Below are 22,932 nucleotides of genomic sequence, written 5' to 3'. Positions count from 1 at the left end.
CAATAGCACAAAAGAAATTTTTGGATTGATTCTGGGGCTTATGGTACCCACTGTTTAGGAATTAGAGGCCAAAAAAAGGCATTTTTCTACAGTTTCCTGACAATAAATTGTGTATAACTATGAAATTGTACCACATGCTTCCATACCACAAAAGGAAGGTTGGGAATGACTTCAGGAGTTATGGCCCAAACTGTTGAGGGATTGGGGGGGGGGGGAAGAAGTCTTTTCTGGTTAATGGAGAAATACTAAAGTATGTCTATGGATCTCTGAAATTGAAACACAATGTTCCATATAATCATAAAGGAAAGGTTGGGTTTGACCTGTGGGTTATGCATCGAATCTTTCAGGAATAAGGGGGAGGAACAAGGTTTTTCTGGTTTTGGACAATTACTAAAGTTTTAGTCTATGGATCTCAATGAAATTGTACCACTAGGTTCCATTTCACAGACAGAAGGTGGGGATTGATTTTGTGGGTTATGGATTTAATCGTTGAGAAATAAAGGCCAAAAACTAGACTTTTCTAAAAAATGACTAAGCTGGTTCTAAAACATTATTTCTGATCTATATAAAATTTATAAACTAAATAGAAACATCAAGAAAGATATTGCATCTTCAATCTAAAATCTTTTAACCAAATTCAATGAGGATTAGTTCATAGTCTTGAATTGTCTGAGGTTTTTACATTGAATAATTATTTAGTATGATATTTGGACATTTTTAAAAAGGTCTACATTGAGGACAAAAGGATCCAAAATTAGAATTTGTTTAATTCAATCAGAAACTGAATTCTGGTGGTTCAATTATAATCAAATGCTGAATCTAATGGTGCATTCAAATTCATAATATTGAGTCCTATTTTCAAATTTCAGTGGCTAATATCTCGAAAACAAGCACATTGACCTATATTAAATTTTGCTCTTTTGCTTCCTTTATCAATCCCCTGTCAATATATACTAGTGTTATGAAAAGCTTGTTATTTTGAAACTGAGTAGCAAACTTCCTTACGGTCCAAAGGGTCCAAGATTAATCTTTGTTTGCATTCATGTTTTTTATATGCTAAATCTAACCATGGAACAAGATTTTGGATATTGGACCACTAAGTTGATTAAATGTCCCAATTGAAAAAAAACAAATTATCTGATCACATTTAAAGGAGTCAGAAATCTATAATGTGTCCACTATCCAAATTTTGAGCTGTATCAATCTTGACTACTTTGTCCATATTAAGGGGCAGATCCAGAAATTTTTACAAGTGGAGGCCCACTGACTGCGTGAAAGGGGTGCTGTTTCAGTGGTTCCCTATATAATCAACCATTTTTTTCCCACAAAAGGGGTGCCAGGCCTCCCTTTAATCCACCTCTGTAGCCTTAGAGTAATCTTGGACTAGAGCTTGTCTGGCAAAACAGCTGTTGGACGCTTGGGTAATCTCGGACTACAAGGCAGCTTGTATGGCAAAACAATTTCTGACTACCAAAGGTACCTCTGATACTTGCCCCAACTGTTCCGAGTTTGACCTGTGCGGTTGTATTCCGCTGCTACGTTTTTTATAAACCGTAAGAGCATTGGTTGTTCTGCTAATTGTCAAAATATAATAGAGATGAAATTTAATATTCTTTGATAGACGGTGAGATTTGGGAAATGAAAGTCGGGCTTTTTTGGCAATTTTACAAAATCTGTACCTTGCGGAAAACCATACCACATGGCTTATGTTCACTCTTACTTGATTTTGATTTTCTCTATGAGTTCAGAGTGAGACAGTCCTTTAAACTAGATAAGCAACTTTTTTTTCGTGAATTTTGATGCAGAGAATAACTAGAAGAAGCAAAACACAAAATCAACAAATCCTAGTACATGACCAAAATTGTTAGTAGACTTCTTGTAGAAGTTATAACCTTTGTATGACCATTTTTAACCACAAATTTAGTGTTTGTAGCTATAATCGTGAAAACCACTAGAGATACATTACTGGCATGTTAGTAAATGCTAGTTTTCCTTTGTTAATTTATGTTTCATTGACATTTTGCTTAGTTTCTTCTGTTACCAATTCTGACCTCAGACTTGGGCCTTTTTCTTAAACTGCTACATATGTTTGTTTATTCTACATGTGTTGAGATCTCATGAAACATGTTAATCTCGGCGCATTTTTGCTCTTGTCCCAAGTCAGGAGTATCTGGCCTGTGTTAGTCTTGTATGTTTTCTTTTTTTAATTTTAGATCATTTATATGCTTCCAAGTTTAGTGTGAGTATCTTTACACTAATTTAGTACTCAATTGTGTTCAAGGGCTAGGTGAAACCGGCCAGTCTGGTGCATGATGTTTTTGTATTGTAAATAGCAAAAATGATAATCTCAGCAAAATCTACTTAACCGTAAAGTGACAGAAATCATTAGTTGACTCATTCCTGGAATTTAAAAACTTTTTGATCTGAATGTTTTTATAGAAAACTTTAGAGCTGTAGAGCTTTAATAAATCGGATTGGCCAAATTCTTGACATTGGTCATAACCAGCTGATGAGTGAAACTGGCTCTGGATTTTTTGCTACAGAGTACACTTTCGATTGACATTTTTAGAGATCGCACTATAGGTTAACAAATTACTGGAAAATCATGAGGTCAACTTGATAAAGCCATAGCAAAAAAGTTGTACAGTTTCAACTAGAAGAAAACATCTAATAGTTTGACAGTAGATAATATATGAGCAGACACATATTAATAAAAACTTCATTATCCATTTCTTTATTTATTATATATAGTATCCTATCATGGCTGTAGAACCGATTATATCTCTGTTGATATCCTTAAATCTGGATACATGATATAGGAAAGCTCCTTGGTCTTGGAAACGTTCGTGCACTTGGACACCCTAAAAAATTAAAGCAGTTGATTAATGTCTGAAACAGTTGATATGCATTTTTATTATCATGTGTAACTATGTTAACTTGATTTTCCAAATGTATAATTGATAAGTGGTGCTGGGATAAAATCCTGGACCAATAAAATCAAAATAGCAGCCCGGTGCACCCTTTTATCTCCCATGATCATCTTGTATATTATAGGAGAGTAGAATGTTGATTTCTCAAACTTTTTTTTACCCAAATTTTACGGTCCACTGAACAAAGAAAAAGATAGTGCAAAGCTCAGGTTAAAGTTTGGTTAAAGTTTTTGGTCAAGGTAGTTTTTGATGAAGTTGAAGTACAATCAACTCGAAACTTTCGAAACTTAGTACACATGCTCCCTATGATATGATCTTTCTAATTTTAATGCCAAATTAAAGTATTGACCCCAATATCACGGTCCACTGAATATGAAAATGATAGTGCGAGTGGGGCATTTGTGTACTATGGACATATTTTTGTTATATATATATATATATATATATTAAGATACACTTTTGTCTCCGAAAACAGGCTCCGAAGCCTTTGTGATTGCTTTCAGTTATCATTTGCATGCTTTTTTGTTGTTGTCTATAATGTCGATTATTGAAGCAACTTTTATCCAAATTGATCTTAAATGGTTTGGTTTCAGATATTTCTTAAACTTTGTTCATTTGATTGAAGTTGTATGTCTGTTTTCGGCAAATTATTTTCAAGATCTAAGCAAAATTTTGTAGTATGGGAAAATTAGGACAGTGATACATGAGAAAAGAGTATCAACGAAACTTTTTTTTCAACATCACTATACATGATAAAAGAGTATTAACGAAACTTATTTTTCAACATCACTGTACATGATAAAAGAGCATCAACGAAACTTATTTTTCAACATCACTGTACATGATAAAGGAGTATCAACGAAACTTATTTTAAGCTCACCTGGCTAAAAGGCAAAGTGAGCTTTTATTACATTGGTTGCAATGAATTACATTGATTTCCCAGTTAGATAAAAACCGATAATTTCACATGTGAAATAAACGTGGTTATTTCACTCTCTGACGTCATACAACAATAGGCGTTGTCAAGACGTTGATAACGTCGGATCAAAACAAATTGTCAATGCGTAGGAAAAAGATATAGTTCCTTACATTTTCTACATTAATTTCATAAAAAAAACCAACCTTTGCCAATGTAATAAAAAGAATAACTAATCGCCGTATTTGAATATCAAAAATAAGACAACTTGTGACCAAACGCCGCTATGGATTAAACTCGTGCTGCGCACTCGTTTAATCCATGCGTCGTTCGGTCACGCGTTGTCTTATTTTTGATATTCAAATACGGCGATTAGTTATACTATAATTCTCATCACTTGGCGTCCGTCGTCGTCCGTCGTCATTTACTTTTACAAAAATCTTCTCTGAAACTACTGGGTCAAATTTAATCAAACTTAGCCACAATCATCATTGCGGTATCTAGTTTAAAAAATGTGTTGCGTGACCCGGCCAACCAACCAAGATAAAAATAGAACATAGGGGTAAAATGTAGTTTTTGGCTTATAACTCAAAAACCAAAGCATTTAGATAAAATCTGACATGGGGGTTAATTTGTTTGTCAAGTCAAGATCTAGCTGCCCTGAAATTTTCAGACAAATTGGACAATCGGTTGTTGGGTTGTTCCTGAATTGGCAATTTTAAGGAAATTTTGCAGTTTTTAGTTAATATCTTGAATATTATTATAGATAGAGATAAACTGTAAACAGCATAATGATCAGTAAGTAAGATCATCAAATAAATCAACATGACCAAAATGGTCAGTAGACCTCTTAAGAAGTTATTGTCCTTTACAGTCATTTTTTTTACCAATTTTTCGTAAATTTTTGTAACCTTTTACAAAAATCTTCTCATCTGATACTACTGGGCCAAATTTAACCATACTTGGCCACAATCATCATTGGGGTATTTAGTTTAAAAATGTGTGGCGTGACCCGGCCAACCAACCAAGATGGCCGCCATGGCTAAAAATAGAACATAGCGGGTAAAATGTAGATTTTGGATTATAACTCTGAAACCGAAGCATTTAGAGCAAATCTTACAAGAGGTTAAATTGTTCATTGAAGTTAAGATCTATCTGACCTGAAATTTTCAGACGAATCAGACAACCGGTTGTTGCTGCCTCTGAATTGGTAATTTTTAAAGAAATTTTGCCGTTTTAGGTTATTATCTTGAACATTATTGTAGAATGAGATAAACTGTAAACAGTATAATGTTCAGCAAAGTAAGATCTACAAATAAATCAACATGACAAAAATGGTCAGTTGACCCCTGAAGGAGTTACAGCCCTCGACAGTCAATTTTTAACAATTTTCATAAATTTTGTAAATTTTTGTAAATTTTAAACAAAATATTTTCCTCTGTAACTAATGGGCCAAGTTCATTAAAGATGAAGATAATTGTAAGTAGCAAGAATGTTCAGTAAAGTAAGATCTACAAACACATCACCATCACCAAAACTTAATTTTGTCATTAATCCATCTGTATCTTTTGTTGAATATGCATATTGACCAAGGTGAGAGGCAAAGGCTCTTAAGAGCCTCTAGTTCAACATCACTATACATGATAAAAGAGTATCAACGAAACTTGTTTTTCAACATCACTGTACATGATAAAAGAGTATCAACGAAACTTATTTTTCAACATCACTACATGATAATGTGACTGTCCGGAAATTCTAGAATTACGTAAGTGCTTATTTCAGAGCTTTCAATCCTGGTATCTATGATGAGTTTATTTACAAGATAACCACTGAGTCGGTGCCACTGCTGGTGAAGTTTTTCTCCCCAAGGGTATCACCAGCCCAGTAGTCCACACCAGCCCATTAGTCATCACTTCTGTTGACATGAATTATCATTGATATGGTCATAATTATAAATTAACTGTTTAATATTTCGAAACACTACGTTATACCCTACAAATAAATGACCTAATCTGTAAAAAAAAATTGCAAAACTTTTAGGAATTTTGGGTCCTCAATACTCTTCAGCTTCTTACCTTATTTTAAGTTTTTTCACCTTTTTGATTCGAGCGTCACGGATGAGTCCATTGTTGATGCAGTGTGCAGTGGGTTGTGTTCGCTGGTCTACTGAAACTGGGACTAGTATATTTTTATATATTATGTCCCAGATTAAAAGAAGACCTTATAATGATCACCAGATGCCTTTTGTTTCCGTTTCTGTTTCGTTTTTTTTTTCTTTCTTTTTTTTTTGGAGGGGGAAGGGGGCATTAATGGTGAGGCTTCTATAATCATAAGCATATATCTCAAACTTTCTTTGATCCATATTTGATTATTGCAGTTATTCATTTAAACGCTGAATAGTTCGTCTTATAATTTTTAAGACCTTCCTATTATCATCTACGAATATTTAAACCGTTTATTTGCATTAACACACATGACCATTATAACTTTAACTGGCAATTATCAGAATTTAGAGGGAAAAAATTAACAATAATTGTCATCATTCAACTTTTTGTTAGTTTTAGATGAGTGAATTAAATACAGAAGACATCTTATTTTGATCAATTTGAAAGTTCAGTGACTAAATACATACGGGTTTCACACTTCTTTCCATAGTACCCAGTACTATCACAGTAACATTTATATGCAGGTGATCCATACCAAGTTCTTGTAGATACACAGAAACCATTGTTCCTACATACGTCAGGTAGAGAACAGTAATTCACAAGCCCTGTGTGCAGAAAAAAATGTTTGAATCAAATGAAATAAGTGACGAGTTATGAATCCGGTTAAACTTTACAGCTATTGTGCTGATTCTCAATCAAAAATAGTCATCCGACCAAACTAATGACTAATATCTTGAATAAAACGAATGACTAAAGCTAAAATATAAGCTTGAGGGTGCCAAAACATACGTCATTGTTACTCGAAATACGTTTTTTCTATATACATGTTTATTTGACGATTTTTAATTCGCAATTAAATTTGAAAATCATTCTAATGATACAAGACACACAAAAAATGTTTTCAACTGTTAAATTACTAGACATAAAATAATTCTGTCTTAATAAAAGCACATGCTCAACTGATATGCAGCTTTCGTATCGGCATATTGAAATAATTTGATTGATTTTTGATTTTCTTGCCATTCTAAACTTCTAAGAAAGTACCTGTCACTGCTTTTACAGTGGAAAAGCAAAATACCCTACCGTCATGTTAAATTTACAGTAAGCAAAATACCCTACCGTCATGTTAAATACAGTGGAAAAGCAAAATACCTTACCGTACCGTCATGTTAAATTTACAGTGGAAAAGCAAAATACCCTACCGTCATGTTAAATTTACAGTGAAAAAGCAAAATACCCTACCGTCATGCTAAATTTACAGTTGAAAAGCAAAATACCCTAGGCTACCGTCATGTTAAATTTACAGTGGGAAAGCAAAATACTCTATCGTCATGTTAAATTTACAATGGAAAAGCAAAATACCCTACCGTCATGTTAAATTTACAGTGGAAAAGCAAAATACCCTACCGTCATGTTAAATTTACAGTGGAAAAGCAAAATACCCTACCGTCATGTTAAATTTACGGTGGAAAAGCAAAATACCCTACCGTCATGTTAAATGATTAAAATTGTTCTACATAGAACACGAGCTTGACTTTTTTGTTTACCGTAATCTATATTAACACAATACTTAAAAAAGATAAGGAAACTGTACTTTTGCAATTAAATTCTTTTTCAACGTTTCCACGTCATTTTTTTGGTTTATTTAAAAACAAAAAAAAGTCTATGAGTGCACAGTCTTGAAAATATCAAGTACACTGCTTATATATGTAATCATTAAAGTATAATATTTGTATGTTCTGGTATAACTTGAAAGAATTAAAATATACACGAACGATGGACCCCCCCTTTTCCCCTGCCACATGAGCAATGATAAATACCATATAGCTCCAACTGACAATCCTCTAGACTGTTGAACATGGTAGGATTCTGACAATTATCAATGTCTTCTCTAAAAGTGCATTCATTTTCCATAATAGTCCATCCTTCGTACAACTGGTTGCAGTTCCGATCAACTGGGTTGCTATTTGTGGTAGTATCTAAAATGGACAAGATAAGGGTGACAATCTGAAATAACTAATGATAATCAGATAAGTATTTTCTAAAATCCAATCTTCGCGTAAAGAAATGTTCTGCTAGCAAGGCGAAAAGGAGGTTGGAGCAATTTGGTCACTGGTGTAATTAATTCTAGGGTATATGGATGATCGTTTTTGTTATGAACCGATATTTAGAATTAGAAAAAAAAATTATGACGACCTCAGTATGTACACAAAATAGATTTATCCTGTCGACGGTCATATAACCCAAAATAAATATAAGTATAAATAGATAGCGACCACGTGCAATAGGATTTTTCGAGGTCTGTTTGATTTCATATTGCATTTGAAAAATTTAACTGTTTATCGTCGTTTTTACCGGTATAAGGATGATATTTTTTGGTTGGTCGAATGCACTGCGGAATCAGTCAACCAAGTTGTGCATCCTTGGTTCACTTTCAATGTAAACATACTATTCCTTTTGATAACAGAAGGCATCCGTACTCTATCCACAGCTAAGGGGTTAAACTGAAGGTTACATTAATACGGATTCTACGAGGTCGAATTATTCACTTGCTAGTGAATAATTCATCAGCGATATTTCTTAGCAAATTTTGAAAACAAAAGAACCAAACTGGATGCTATAAGTAAATTATTTTTTCACCATTTCACTTCCCTTATTGATTGAACAAAATAAAAAAGATATTTCATCTCGAAGCCAATGCCCCTGTAATAAACATGTGTATGTGTTTCGCTTTATTTATATGTTCCCCATTCTTACATTTCTCAGATATCTATCAAATTTCTGGGGCGTTTGTCAAACTAATTCTTGAGAGAAAAAAACATCCAGTAGTACAATCAGGTCATTGCTATGGCTGCATTTACACGTAGATCTGTATTATTTAGATTTTTCATATACTTGATAATTTATAAAGCTTTTATCTGCAGCTATGACGATATAATTTGAAAACCCAACATAGTAGTATGGAAACGAGTTTGTTTTATATCTTATGCATGGTAAATAGATCATCTTTTAGTGATAAACTGTTCAGTCGGTCACTGACCATGTAACGTTAACGTCATAAACTTATCTTGAACTTTACACACTTATTCCTAATTATTTTCACAGAGAATCATTGCTAAACTCTGAAAAGATAACTTTTGTCCAAGTTATTCTGTAAGCGTAAACTATACGTGATCCAAATTCAAACTGAAACAGTGCGATGTTCAGTCGGTCATTGGCCAACATAGGAAAACCATATCAAGCACTGAACGCAAAAAAACAATATGATAAATATCATTAGCTCTTCACATATATATTTTTATATAGAATGTCTCTGGACACTGAATGCATGGTAGGTTGTGGCCTACTGTTTATTGCAGTTTTTTGTTTGTTATCTTTAATATAAAAGCATTAGCAAAAAAGGGAAACGATGACAATATTTTTTAAAATTCTTTAACGTACGCAATTCCAACTGGACGTGATACGTACTAAATGGACGTACATTGTCTTAGTTAAGATAGTAAATACTGCCTGGAATTACTGTTTTTAGATTTTCCAGTTCGGTGGTAAACGTTGATGTTTACAGCTCTAGTCAGTTACAAAATAATCAAATAGGGTCCTTTTTTGTTGAAGCCTCTTTAACATTAGCGAATCAGTATTTAGTGTTGAAATTTATTATATCAAATCAAGATTTTTAAATAGATCACACAGTGCGATGTTCAGTCGGTCATTGACCAACATAGGACAACAACACCAAGCACTGAACGCAAAAAACAATTCTGATAAATGTCATTAGCTCTGCATATATATACTGTCGACTAGAAGTCTTTTGTTTCGATTATGATACATTTTTTTCGAAAAGAAATCTTTAAGAGGCTATCGGTTATAGAGTCTCAGAGAACCGAACCGAAAATTACTATGGTAATTATTTTTCAATTGAACTCGGTTGCTAACTTCAGGTTGACCTTTAAGTTTTCGATTTTGTCCATAACTATTTTGTCAAAATTGAGGTATTTTGTGTTGCAGAATCTTCATTTTCTTTCTGTCCTGGGCAAGATTATTTATTTTTTAGCTCATTCTCACTAGGCCAGCATATTCATTTCTTTAATCATCTTGCCCCTTCAACGCTTCTGTCCAAAAAAATATAACTCTTTATTCCCCCCCCCCCCCCCCCCCCCCAGCGAATTGTGTAGCTTTATGACCATTGTTTAATTTGCCAACTTCAAATGAAATGCATAAAACCGTGATAGACATTTAAGTAAATCAAAAATAATATCTGACAAAATGGTAACATCATACTAATCAATATATCAGTTAAATTAAAACATCAATATAAATTATAACAATGATACTGATGATAATACCATATCACTAACGATAATATAACAATCTACAATTCCATATACCTTGAATAACATGAATATATATAAGTAAAGTTTGGTCACATGAAAAATTATTGCTAATATTCTATAGTTTCAAGATACACTTAATTTTATAAAAACAAAAATTTATAATTCAAGGATTAAAAATGTCTGATCGGTGATTATTAGCCACAAATTATACAGACGAAGTTAAACACTTTTCTCAAATATTTAACTACTTACAGAGCAAACTCATCAAGAATAATAACCATCCCAAATATTCCATCATGTCGAAGCGCTCAGTTTCGTCGTTATGTTGTGTGCTAAACCTATTGAAGGGTTTTAAGCTTTCTCACGGAACATTTAATATATAATCTAATTGGCGCTTTTTTGGCATATTCGCTATAGGTCGCTTGTCAATGGTTACACATGATTGCCAGAACTTTTCATGGTGATTATAATTTTGTTGAACCGGTGGCATAGTCACTACTGGAGAAATATGGTAAGGCTTAAAGCCATATAGTTTATAAAATATCTTCTACATTATTCTTAAAGAGTATATGATTTCTTATATATTATATGTTTTTGAACTTCATGTATTAAGACATCATCGAAAGTTTATAAGATTTCTTATAAATATTTTTATATAAAATGTCTTTAATATACATGTATCATATGAGATATATGATCTTGAAGTTCGAATAAATGTTTATACCTCATATATACATGATATATACAGTTAAAGAATAGAAGATGTCTGAATTAACTGATTAACTAAATGAAATGTCTCAAAACTGACTGTATAAGATATCGGACTTTTTTTTTACATATTACAGACTATAGCTAGTGATGTCTAATCCGCCCTTTTCCCCGTCATGCACACAACTTGAACATATGATAGCAGCCGGCTAGACTGTATACTCTTTCAGTAATGGGCCTGTAAGAATGTACTTAGGTCAGGTTTAGGAAGTAGTGTCAGATGTCCAGACTCTGTTTTTTTCCTATGACACAGGGTAAATTATTTTGGAACATAACACCCATTTTCTTTTCAAATAAAGACTTCAATAACTCAGGTAAAAAGGTCACTTAACATATTTTAAGCAAATTCTAGATTTCCTTTAATTTCGATTTTAGACCAAAAATCATTAAGCAGATAGATTTTTCTTTTTCCTGTTTGTATTTTGTTCCTGAACTAATTGTCTTCCAAATCATAGTATCAATTTCACCTAAGTACATCCTTGAGATTTATTTTAAAAAATTAGTTTAATATATTTCTAAATAACAATTTTGGGGCAAAACATTTAGAGGTAGCATCTTTTAAATAAATTAGAAGGACATATTTCAGACGAAGAAGACCATAACAATAATGTGGTGTGTGTATTCTCATCTACTCTTTTAAATCAACAATTATTAGTAATTTGATTCATTAGGATGTGTGAAAGAATTATGTTTTGTAAAAGTTTTAAAAAATGTTAACAGGTCACTATAGCCAATTCCTCAAACGCACCTCATAATAAAAGCATCTTAATCTTCTCGGCTCTTATTATAACCATTTTCCACCACATATTTTAAGAGACAGAATTACTCTGAACATTATTGTCTGAGAAAGAGAAAACGGCGTGTTTCTGTAGAGTTTATCATGATTAGGCTAAAACAAGACAAACCAATGACTCCAGATGACGAGAAAAAACTAGCAAGAGCTGGAACGAAGCAAAATGTTATCCTGTTTTTAGCTTTTTGTGGAATAATCCGAGGAGGTAAAGAAGTTTCTCATAAATTAATTAATCACCTTCAAATAATTTTGTTATCCTTAGGCTTAGCAAGGACGCAGATGTTATTATACGTCCCTGTCATTAGAAAACATAATGAAAACAATTAAGTACTATTGAATGGGGAAAAAAAACACACAAAAAAGACAAGACTAGTTGTCAATATTTCAAATCATATCTCTCACGTCGATTGGTCTGTTAGAAGTGTTTGTCGATGCAGGACGCAATGTCCATATTGCCATGTCGTCTATAAGATGTATCGTCCATACCTTGAAAAGATGCATCGACCATAATTTGGACAACATCGTCCATACTTTGTGAAGACGCGTTCATGGGGGGTTTTTTTTGGAAATAAATTGATGGTTATTATAACTTGTAAATGTATTATGCTGTATTTACATTATTTATCTTTTTTTTTTTATATGTTGTTCACTTGGAATACGCATTATATATAAATGTGTTTTATCTAATAAAATATTTATTAATCACTATAAAAACAACATGAACAATGGCACCCAAGCTGAGTTCAAGCTGATACAAACATACAATGGGTAGTGAAATTCTTGTAACAATTCAATCTATTTGAACAGTCTTTTTGAAGTACTGACCTTGCAGCATTAAGTAACCAGAAATGTTGTAAGCGATCTATACTGACTCTCTCAAACGGGCAAACTTGTACATAATAAATACTACAAAATCATATTTATGTTAAAACTATGAAATAATACTTGTTGTACATTTGTATTATTATATTTTATGCTATAACCACAATGGAATAAATACTTTAAGTAAGGACGATACGTCTTTACAAGGTATGGACGATATGTCCTATGGACGATGTGGCGGTATGGCCGACAAATCATATGGACGACATGGAAGTATGGCCATCACGTCTCGAAAGCATGTTTGTCACTTGTAAGATCTGAAGACGTGCAATTTAAGGGTATGATGCACTCCACAAATTTGAAGTGTATGATCAATATCATGAATATGTCTCGCTTTTTTTTTGGACAAAAGTCGAAGGCTCCACAAAAAGGGAGTAATTTTTTATTTTTGAAAATGTGTAATCATGCGAAGGCCCCAAAAAAATATACGTCTGTTTACGGTTACCCTACCGACCCTATTTTGAGCTAAACCTTAAGCCATTTTATTTCCGTCGTAAAGTGAAAATAAACTGAACTTGTGTTAAAAGTGAAGATAGTGTTGCCTGATTGATACATACCAATGTTCATAATCATGAATATGATAGCTGTTTTAAGGAAATTGGCGAATCGTGTGATGAAATAAACATTTTGCCGCCATTTTTTCCAATCAATAACAAAAGGAATTAATCCAATCATTAAAAATACAAGTAAACTCAGTCCATGGACAACTCTGACCACAGCACAACTCAAAATCATGGCGCAAAAAATAAAATGGAAAAAAAAATAAAATGGAAATACTGACCTACCTACCCTATTTATTTTGATGATGTAACCTTAAACAGATATATTTTTTTTCTCGCCTAATCTGTTAACTGCCCTTTTTTTTTTTAAATTTTAATAACTTTTTTAAACTATCCTGAATTTCTACCAAACATAGACAGAAGCTTGTTTATGATCATAAGATACTATCCAGAAGTATATTTTGTAAAATTATTCTTTTTCCATTTTTTACTTATAAATGGACTTAGTTTTTCTGCCAGCAAACATTACATTCACTCTGTGCCAGACTGTGGTTAAAGTTTTAAGATTTTAATTATTGTCTTAAACTATCTTGGATTTTTAACAAACTTGGACAAAAGCTTGTTTATGATCATAAGATACTATTCAGAAGCAAATTTAAATTTATTTTGTAAAAAAAATAAGACAGTACAATGTATTTTATTCCTTATAACATGTAAATGGTTTTAGATTATGTGCCAATCTAGGAATATCTTAACAAAAAACTTTTTACATCAAAAATTAAATGTAAGTTATACTTAAACATGTTAAATGTTCATGACTTTAGATAATTTTTTTCCGAAAATTGAGAAAACAACCATTAAACTTTAATTTAAAGTTCTAATATTTTCACTTTAATATTTGTCAAAATGTTTGATTTGAGTCCTTTACCTCTCAATAATAAATCAAGAATGCATGTTCTCCTGAAAATTGTTGATTCATTTATGTATTACTTTCTTTATATAGGTTTAATTTAGAGGCTTTTATTGATGTCAAATCTCATAAATTTCTATTTATAAAAAAAAAATGCCTAAAGTATATCAAGGATGAATAAAAAATTCTGCAGTGATTTCATCACCACTAAAATTCACAAGAATCTAATAATTTTATAATGTCATAATCAGTTAATATATAGATCAGAAGAACTCTTAGTTATCGTAAGCAAAAACGTGAGTTGAGATGTTGGTCAAACAATTTTTCATGTTGACTCTTAACTTTTTTGTTGTCTTAATTAGTCCTTCTTCCTCATAACTTTGTTGAAGCAATTATTTGTCATGTTTGTGTCAGGAATCCTCTTAATGAAGTCGATTTTGTGTGATAAGCACAGCTTAGAATGTTATTTTAGATATGAACATGATGAAAGCACTATATGATGGTAAATAGAAATGATAAAATATGACAATGTCATAGGTTCTAGTATTGTCAGTCAATCTGTGTTGACATCAAGGAAATGTTTAATATGTTTAACCTACAAACATGACAAATGTATTAATGAATGTTTTATTTTTTTCTGTTTCAGTACCTTATGTCTTGAAGCAGTTTGAATGAAGAATCCTGTATATTTTGAAATGGAAGACTAATGTATGGTATAAGATCCCAGCCAACCAAGACCATACATGTAGACAGACAATGTACTTACTGTGTGATAAATATAGTGTATGATTATGTTCAATAAATACATATTATTTGTTTATGTAACATTGTTTAATGTGAAGTAAATTTATATGATCAATTCAATGTCAAGATCAACTTACCTTCTTGCTCCACAAAGATAATTTGACTACTGTTTATAGGAGTTATTGCCCTTAAATGACAAGGGTCTAGTAAGCTGCTATACTCATCACTTGTTGTTTTGTTTCCGTCACCCACAGTAGGGGTCTATTTACTTTTATACAAATCTTAAAACAAATTTGGTCACAAGTATCTGATTATGATTTGGTTTCTATTTGAAAAATATAGTCCAATGAGCAAGCCTACCATCCAACATGACTCAATCTACATGTAATTAAAATTAGTTCTCTGCTCTTGCTCCTCATTGTTTATATGTCGTGCATGGGAACTTATTAGTTCCCTACCGATGAAGTCAAAGTGAACTTTAGATTTGCATTCCGTCCGTCTGTCTGTCTGTCTGTCAGTCGGCAAATCAGTTTTCCAGACTTTTTCCTTCATGCTTTAAGATATTGATTTGACATTTGATGCATTGTTTTATCATGACAAGTTACAGGTCAAGTTCAGTTTTCACGATTTTAGCTTTTCTCCTTGTTCAGTTAAAGCCCTTTCCCTAGAAATAAAATTTTTGATGAAATACTTATTAGTTACTAGATTTCTGTTCAAAGGGAAATAACTCAATGACATTTTGGATTTTTTTCCTTTGGTAAACTGTTTAAAGAAGTTAGTGGGAGGTTTGTTTGTTATTCTGTATTAGTTGAAGTGAACTCATTTATTTAGTCAGTCCAGCAAATCAGTTTTCCAGACTTTTCTTCATGCTTGAAGATATTGATTTGATATTTGGATTATTGTTTTATTATGACAAGTTTCAATGAAGTTCAAATATTGTTACAGTCGGATGATTTTGTGCAGGGTTATTGTCCTTTGACTTAGAAATTTCACTTAAATAATCAGTTTTCAACAGTTTTTATATGCCTAATTACGGGACGTATTATGGTATACTGTTACCAGTATCCATCTGTTCATCCGTCATCAACATGTCAGACATTAAGTCAAAAATGCTTTAACCAATTTGCATAAAACTTTGGTGAATTGTTTATATCTATTGACGTGAGCTCCCTTTCATTTTTTTATAAATTTTAGATTTTATGTTTCCAAATTATTGGGTTTTATTCATTAAAAAAGGGGGGATTTTCAAGTTTTAGGACAATAACTCAAGAATGCTTTCACCAACTTGCAAGAAATTATGGGGAATTGTTTGGTGACATCCCATTAGTCAGACAACCATTATTCCGACAGCCCATTACTCTGACAACCCAATATTCCGACAGCCCATTATTCCGACAGCCCACTATTCCGACAACCCATTACTCCGACAACCCATTATTCCGACTATGCATCTATCTTGTGTGTATGGGTAAACATTGACCTATATTGGTTTACTTTTGTAAATTGTTATTTGGATGGAGAGTTGTCTCATTGGCACTCACACCACATCTTCCTATATTTATTGATACTGAATGTTGTTTGATATCAATGTGTAAGTTTTTTTCTTTTTTCCTATTTTGTTTAGGCTCCGATTTCAGGGTTTATAGAACATGTTGAAGTCGGCTATATCGTGTGATGCGTTTTCAGATTTATAACTCAATTGATAGCCAAGTTGAAAATTCTCGTCATATTTTTCTCAGAAACTACAAAACAATGATTTCTGAAATTTTGTTTCAATGTTTATATAAGTCCGTTATACTGTCTGGTGCTTTTCAGATTCACAAATCAACAACTTTCGGCTATTTACCGAAATATTTAAGCGGGGTATCGTCAGTAGCTCGCACCATCACTGGTTGGTCTTGATTTATATATATGCTCTTAATACCCTGTAATTTGGAAAATGAAATATTCTTTTTTGTTCTATTCTGTATATATACAGATTTCGAATTGAGTATATAGAAAGTATTCGAACTATCTTAGTCTTATGTAACATATACGTAGTTATTTCTTAAAATCTGTTATTACATAAACGTAATAATATACAGACAGACAAATTTTATTTTACCCTGATACCCTGATATTTGAATTGAAAAGTGTCGGACTTATGGGTTGTCGGAGTATTGGGCTGTCGGAGCAATGGGTTGTCGGACTATTGGGTTGTCGAACTAATGGGTTGTCGGAACAATGGGCTGTCGGACTAATGGGCTGTCGGAATAATGGCGTGTAACCAATTGTTTATATGTATTGACATGAGCAATAGATAAAGAGAAACTTAAAACAGAAAACAAAAATTGTCAAGAGGATAAGATTTGGCAAGATGGCAGAAATCTTTAGTTGAAAAGTCATTGGAGTTATTGACCTTAATAATGATTTGTGTCCTGCCTGGGACTTCAGTCGCAGAAAGCTCAACACAAGAATAGTGATCTTGCAGCGGTGGTATTAACATAACTTCTTTTTAAAAAAGCTCAATAGTTCAGAAAGTAGAAGAAAAGACCTGGATGCTTCATATTTTGTATACAAGTATAGATGTCTGATGTTATGATTTTTCTGTCTGTACTTTCCATTGTCCTTGACCTCATTTTCACTACTTGAAAAAAAGTTAAGATTTTTTGTACTTTAATTCCTCTCTTATTTGGAGAAATAGGGTAACTATATTTGGTATGTGCAGATTTGTATGCCTGTCAGAAAGTTTTCACTTGACCTCGACCTCATTCCATGGACCAGTGAGCAAGGTCAAGTTATGGGGTCAAGTCTTGTATATATAACCGGAAGAAAAGTGACATTGGGAACTTTTACTATAATTTTCAAAGTGCTTTATAGGAACTCTCGTTTGAATTGAATATGTATATGAACTCTCGTTTTGATTAGTAATATGAACTCTCGTTTTGAATATTTATTTAAAACCAATTATAACCCCGTGAATTCCGGCATCAGTCCGTGAACTTCGACACGGGTTACATTAAAGTCTGTAGGTCTATAATCGACACTATGGCTGCTTTAAACGCAAGACCGTATAAAAATATATACAAATTTATTCACACAAGTTTACAGTTCGAAAGCTAGGGGAAGACTGCCCCAGCAACAGTTTACAAAAACATAAATTAATTCAAAGATAAGGGTATTAAAACATGAAAATGTTCTTATAAAATATAAATATACTTGTCCAATGTTATGTAATAATAATAGGATTATTGTCCTCCGGCTAAACTTTATAAAATAGCGATAATTGCTTTTGTAGTTCAAGCGTTAGATACATGTATTATCTCTCACACTCTTGACAGCCATCGGATTAAGTTGTAAAATAGTAAATCTATAATCTCTTTGGGTATTTGAAATAAAGAAACATTATATTTAAGAATAAAGAAACATTTAAAACAAGAAATATTCAACTTAAAACTAAAATGAGAAATATTCAATTTAAAACGAAAGTTCATATAAATATTCAAAACGAGAGTTCATATTACTAATCAAAACGAGAGTTCATATACATATTCAATTCAAACGAGAGTTCCTATAAAGCACTTTGAAAATTATAGTAAAAGTTCCCAATGTCACTTTTCTTCCGGTTATATTATATAACCCCGTGAATTCCGGCATCAGTCCGTGAACTTCGACACGGGTTACATTAAAGTCTGTAGGTCTATAATCGACACTATGGCTGCTTTAAACGCAAGACCGTATAAAAATATATACAAATTTATTCACACAAGTTTACAGTTCGAAAGCTAGGGGAAGACTGCCCCAGCAACAGTTTACAAAACATAAATTAATTCAAAGATAAGGGTATTAAAACATGAAAATGTTCTTATAAAATATAAATATACTTGTCCAATGTTATGTAATAATAATAGGATTATTGTCCTCCGGCTAAACTTTATAAAATAGCGATAATTGCTTTTGTAGTTCAAGCGTTAGATACATGTATTATCTCTCACACTCTTGACAGCCATCGGATTAAGTTGTAAAATAGTAAATCTATAATCTCTTTGGGTATTTGAAATAAAGAAACATTATATTTAAGAATAAAGAAACATTTAAAACAAGAAATATTCAACTTAAAACTAAAATGAGAAATATTCAATTTAAAACGAAAGTTCATATAAATATTCAAAACGAGAGTTCATATTACTAATCAAAACGAGAGTTCATATACATATTCAATTCAAACGAGAGTTCCTATAAAGCACTTTGAAAATTATAGTAAAAGTTCCCAATGTCACTTTTCTTCCGGTTATATTCTCCACAATATTAAAACGAAAGTTCATATAAATATTCAAAACGAGAGTTCATATTACTAATCAAAACGAGAGTTCATATACATATTCAATTCAAACGAGAGTTCCTATAAAGCACTTTGAAAATTATAGTAAAAGTTCCCAATGTCACTTTTCTTCCGGTTATATATATTAAATTCAATAGGTCTTCTATATTTGGCTTATGGTTTGATTATAAGTTGTACATGTCCAACTGACAGGTATAATCAGATAACCTGACTTCGTTTTCATGGTTCAGTGGTTCAAGTTAGTTTTTATACGACCGCAGGTTGGGATTGATTTTGGAAGTTTTGGTCCAAACAGGTTAGGAATTAGGGGCCAAAAAGGGCCCAAACAAGCATTTTCTTGGTTTTCACACTATAACTTTAGTTTAAGTAAATAGAAATTATTGAAATTTTGATACAAGGTTTATAACCACAAAAGGAAGTTTGGGATTGATTTTGGGAGTTTTGGTTCAAACTGTTTAGAAATTAGGGGCCAAAAAAGGGCCCAAAATAAGCATTATTCTTGGTTTTCGCACAATAACTTTAGTATAAGTAAATAGAAACCAATGAAATTTAAACACAAGGTTTATGATCACAAAAGGAAGATTGGGATTGATTTTGGGAGCTGAGATCTTAACAGTTTAGGGATTAGGGGCCAAAAAGGGGCCCAAATAAGCATTTTTCTTGGTTTTCACACCATAACTTTAGTATAAGTAAATAGAAATCTATGAAATTTAAACATTTTTAAAATTTAAACTTTGTTTGATTTTAGGGAGCTACCATTTGATTTTTAGGGGGGGGGGGGGGGGGGGGGGGGCTAGGATGAAATTTGAAAAAAATAGGCAGGACAGAAGTTTTGAGTAAAAAAAAAGGCAGGATGAGACACTTGCAAAAAAAAAAGTTCAGGACTACAATTTAGGTAATTAAAAGTCAGGATAAACTAAAAAAAAAAAAAAGCAGGACCGAACAGAGATTACAGCTAAAAAAAAATGCAGGACAAAATTTTTCATCCTAGCCCCCCCAATAAAAATCATATGGTAGCTCCCTTATCAAAAATTGAATAATTGGGGTTTCTTGATATGCTGAATCTAACTGTGTATGTAGATTCTTAATTTTTGGTCCCGTTTTCAAATTGGTCTGCATTAAGGTCCAAAGGGTCCAAAATGAAACTTAGTTTGATTTTAACACAAATTGAATCCTTGGGGTTCTTTGATATGCTGAATCTAAAAATGTACTTAGATTTTTGATTATTGGCCCAGTTTTCAAGTTGGTCCAAATCGGGATCCAAAATTAAACTATATTTGATTTCATCAAAAATTGAATAATTGGGGTTCTTTGATATGCCAAATCTAACTGTGTATGTAGATTCTTAATTTTTTAGCCACTTTTGAAAATTTTTAGAAATTTGAAAAAAATAGACAGGACAGAAGTTTTGAGTAAAAAAAAAAGGCAGGATGAGACACTTGCAAAAAAAAAAGTCAGGACTACAATTTAGGTAATAAAAAGTCAGGATAAACTAAAAAAAAAAAGCAGGACCGAACAGAGATTACAGCTAAAAAAAATGCAGGACAAAATTTTTCATCCTAGCCCCCCCAATAAAAATCATATGGTAGCTCCCTTATCAAAAATTGAATAATTGGGGTTCTTTGATATGCCAAATCTAACTGTGTATGTAGATTCTTAATTTTTTGTCCCGTTTTCAAATTAGTCTACATTAAAGTCCAAAGGGTCCAAAATTAAACTAAGTTTGATTTTAACAAAAATTGAATTCTTGGGCTTCTTTGATATGCTGAATCTAAACATGTACTTAGATTTTTTATTATGGGCCCAGTTTTCAAGTTGGTCCAAATCGGGAGCCAAAATTATTATATTTTAAAAGTATTGTGCAATAGCAAGAAATTTTCAATTGCACAGTATTCAGCAATAGCAAGAAATCTTCAATTGCACAGTATTGTGCAATAGCAAGAAATTTTCAATTGCACAGTATTGCGCAATAGCAAGAAATTTTCAATTGGAGTTATCTTTCTTTGTCCAGAATAGTAGTTGAATCAACTTAAATCATTGTTTTATACAATATACAATGTATATTCACTTTTACTACCAACTGATAAATTAAAACAATCTTTACCATTCAGTGATAACAAGCACTTTCTTTACATTTTAATATTTTATGATGTTTTTAAATGAGTAGTTATTGTTGCAAACTCCATAAGTAATTTGAATTGAGATCAGTTTTGGAATAAGAGAAAGGGGGATGTGAAAAAAAAATTGGGGGAGTTCAATTTTTCTCATTTCAAATTTCTTAAATAAAAAGAAAATTTCTTCAAATATTTATTTGAGAGGATTAATATTTAACAGCATAGTGAATTGCTCAAAGGCAAAAAACAAATTTTAAGTTTATTAGACCACATCCATTCTGTGCCAGATACCTATGCTGTGTTAACTATTTAATCACAATCCAAATTTAGAGCTGAATCCAGCTTGAATGTTGTCCATACTTGCCCCAACCGTTCAGATTTCAACCTCTGTGGTCGTATAAAGCTGCGCCCTGCGGAGCATCTGGTTGTGTTTTGGTCTGTTATTCTTCTATTGTATGCAATAGGTCAACTTTATTTGATGCATGGAAATATTTTAAGATGACCTTGACCTTATTTTTTATGGTTCTTTGTTCAATGTTAAGTTTTTATGTGTTATGGCTTTTTATTTTTAAATTATAAGAAATAGGCCAGTCAACTTTATTTGGTGTATAAAATGATTGTAAGGTGTACATGTTGATCTGGCATGTATCCTCTGATCTTGACCTAATTTTCATGGTTTATTGGTCAATAATAAAAAAAAAAAAGTCTGGTTAAGTTTGTTTCTTAGATACTATATGCAACGGGTGATCTGTGGAACGATTGTAAGTGGTACATGTTTGTGATCTCTCATTGCGACGTTGTTCATTTCAAAGTTTATACGCAAATCTATTCAACTGATTGTTAGGAATAAAAAATACAAAAGTGTGGCAGGCAGAAGAAATTGTTTAAAATAATCAATATCTATTAATGTCGGCAAGGAAACAGTTGCGGATGCAAAATTGCAATCATGCAGAACAAAAACAACACCAACATTACTATTTCAAATGAAAAAGTTTGTAGAGTATCTTCTGAACAATATTTTTGCTGTTTTTTCTATACTAACCATTGCATTAAAAGTACCCTGTTTCGCGGAGAAAGTATATTGCTCCTGCTGATAATATATATATATCATACATCTATCTACACCTTCGGGTCTTTATAAATCCTTCAAATATTCGGCTTTGTTGCTTACATCTTATATATATATAGAAGACACCATTTGCTATTTTGTATCTGTATTGTTGGTTTGTTTTTATACGACCGCAAAAAAATTTTGCGTTCAGTAGAAATTAATAAAATTATAACACAATTTTTATAACCACAAAAAGAAGCTTTAGCCTTGGGATTGAATTTGGGGGTTATGGTCCCTAAGGTTTAGGAATTAGGGGCCCAAAACAATCATTTTTGTAGTTTCAAGACAAAAATTGGAGTTATCTATGTCCAGAATGGTTGTTGAATCACCTAAAACTAATACTTTATGAAATCTTTGAAAATTGAAGTTATCTTCCTTTGTCGAGAATAGTAGTTGAATCAACTTAAATCAATGCTATATATACACTATACAATGCACTATTCACTT

At 32.2% G+C, this 22,932-nt stretch overlaps 1 protein-coding gene and 1 long non-coding RNA gene across 2 annotated transcripts; one reads left to right on the top strand and one right to left on the bottom strand.

Annotated features, from left to right (window-relative positions):
- Positions 1-2,718: 2,718 nt before the first annotated feature.
- On the bottom strand, positions 2,719-10,704 carry LOC139485127 (uncharacterized). Its single transcript, XM_071269276.1, has 4 exons — positions 10,595-10,704; positions 7,832-7,990; positions 6,479-6,616; positions 2,719-2,861 (listed from the first exon to the last, which is right to left on the bottom strand). Exons 1-4 carry the CDS (start codon positions 10,638-10,640, stop codon positions 2,797-2,799), a joined length of 408 nt encoding a protein of 135 aa, XP_071125377.1. The 5' UTR covers positions 10,641-10,704; the 3' UTR covers positions 2,719-2,796.
- Positions 10,705-11,929: 1,225 nt separating this feature from the next.
- On the top strand, positions 11,930-15,015 carry LOC139485123 (uncharacterized). The gene is made up of 2 exons (XR_011655259.1): positions 11,930-12,108; positions 14,842-15,015. It is a non-coding gene; the product is annotated as an uncharacterized lncRNA (long non-coding RNA).
- Positions 15,016-22,932: the final 7,917 nt, after the last annotated feature.

Source organism: Mytilus edulis, chromosome 8, assembly GCF_963676685.1.
Source record: "Mytilus edulis chromosome 8, xbMytEdul2.2, whole genome shotgun sequence".
Classification (NCBI taxonomy): domain Eukaryota; kingdom Metazoa; phylum Mollusca; class Bivalvia; order Mytilida; family Mytilidae; genus Mytilus; species Mytilus edulis.
The sequence above is the reverse complement of the archived record's forward strand: the minus strand, read 5'-3'. Positions and strand labels throughout refer to the sequence as shown.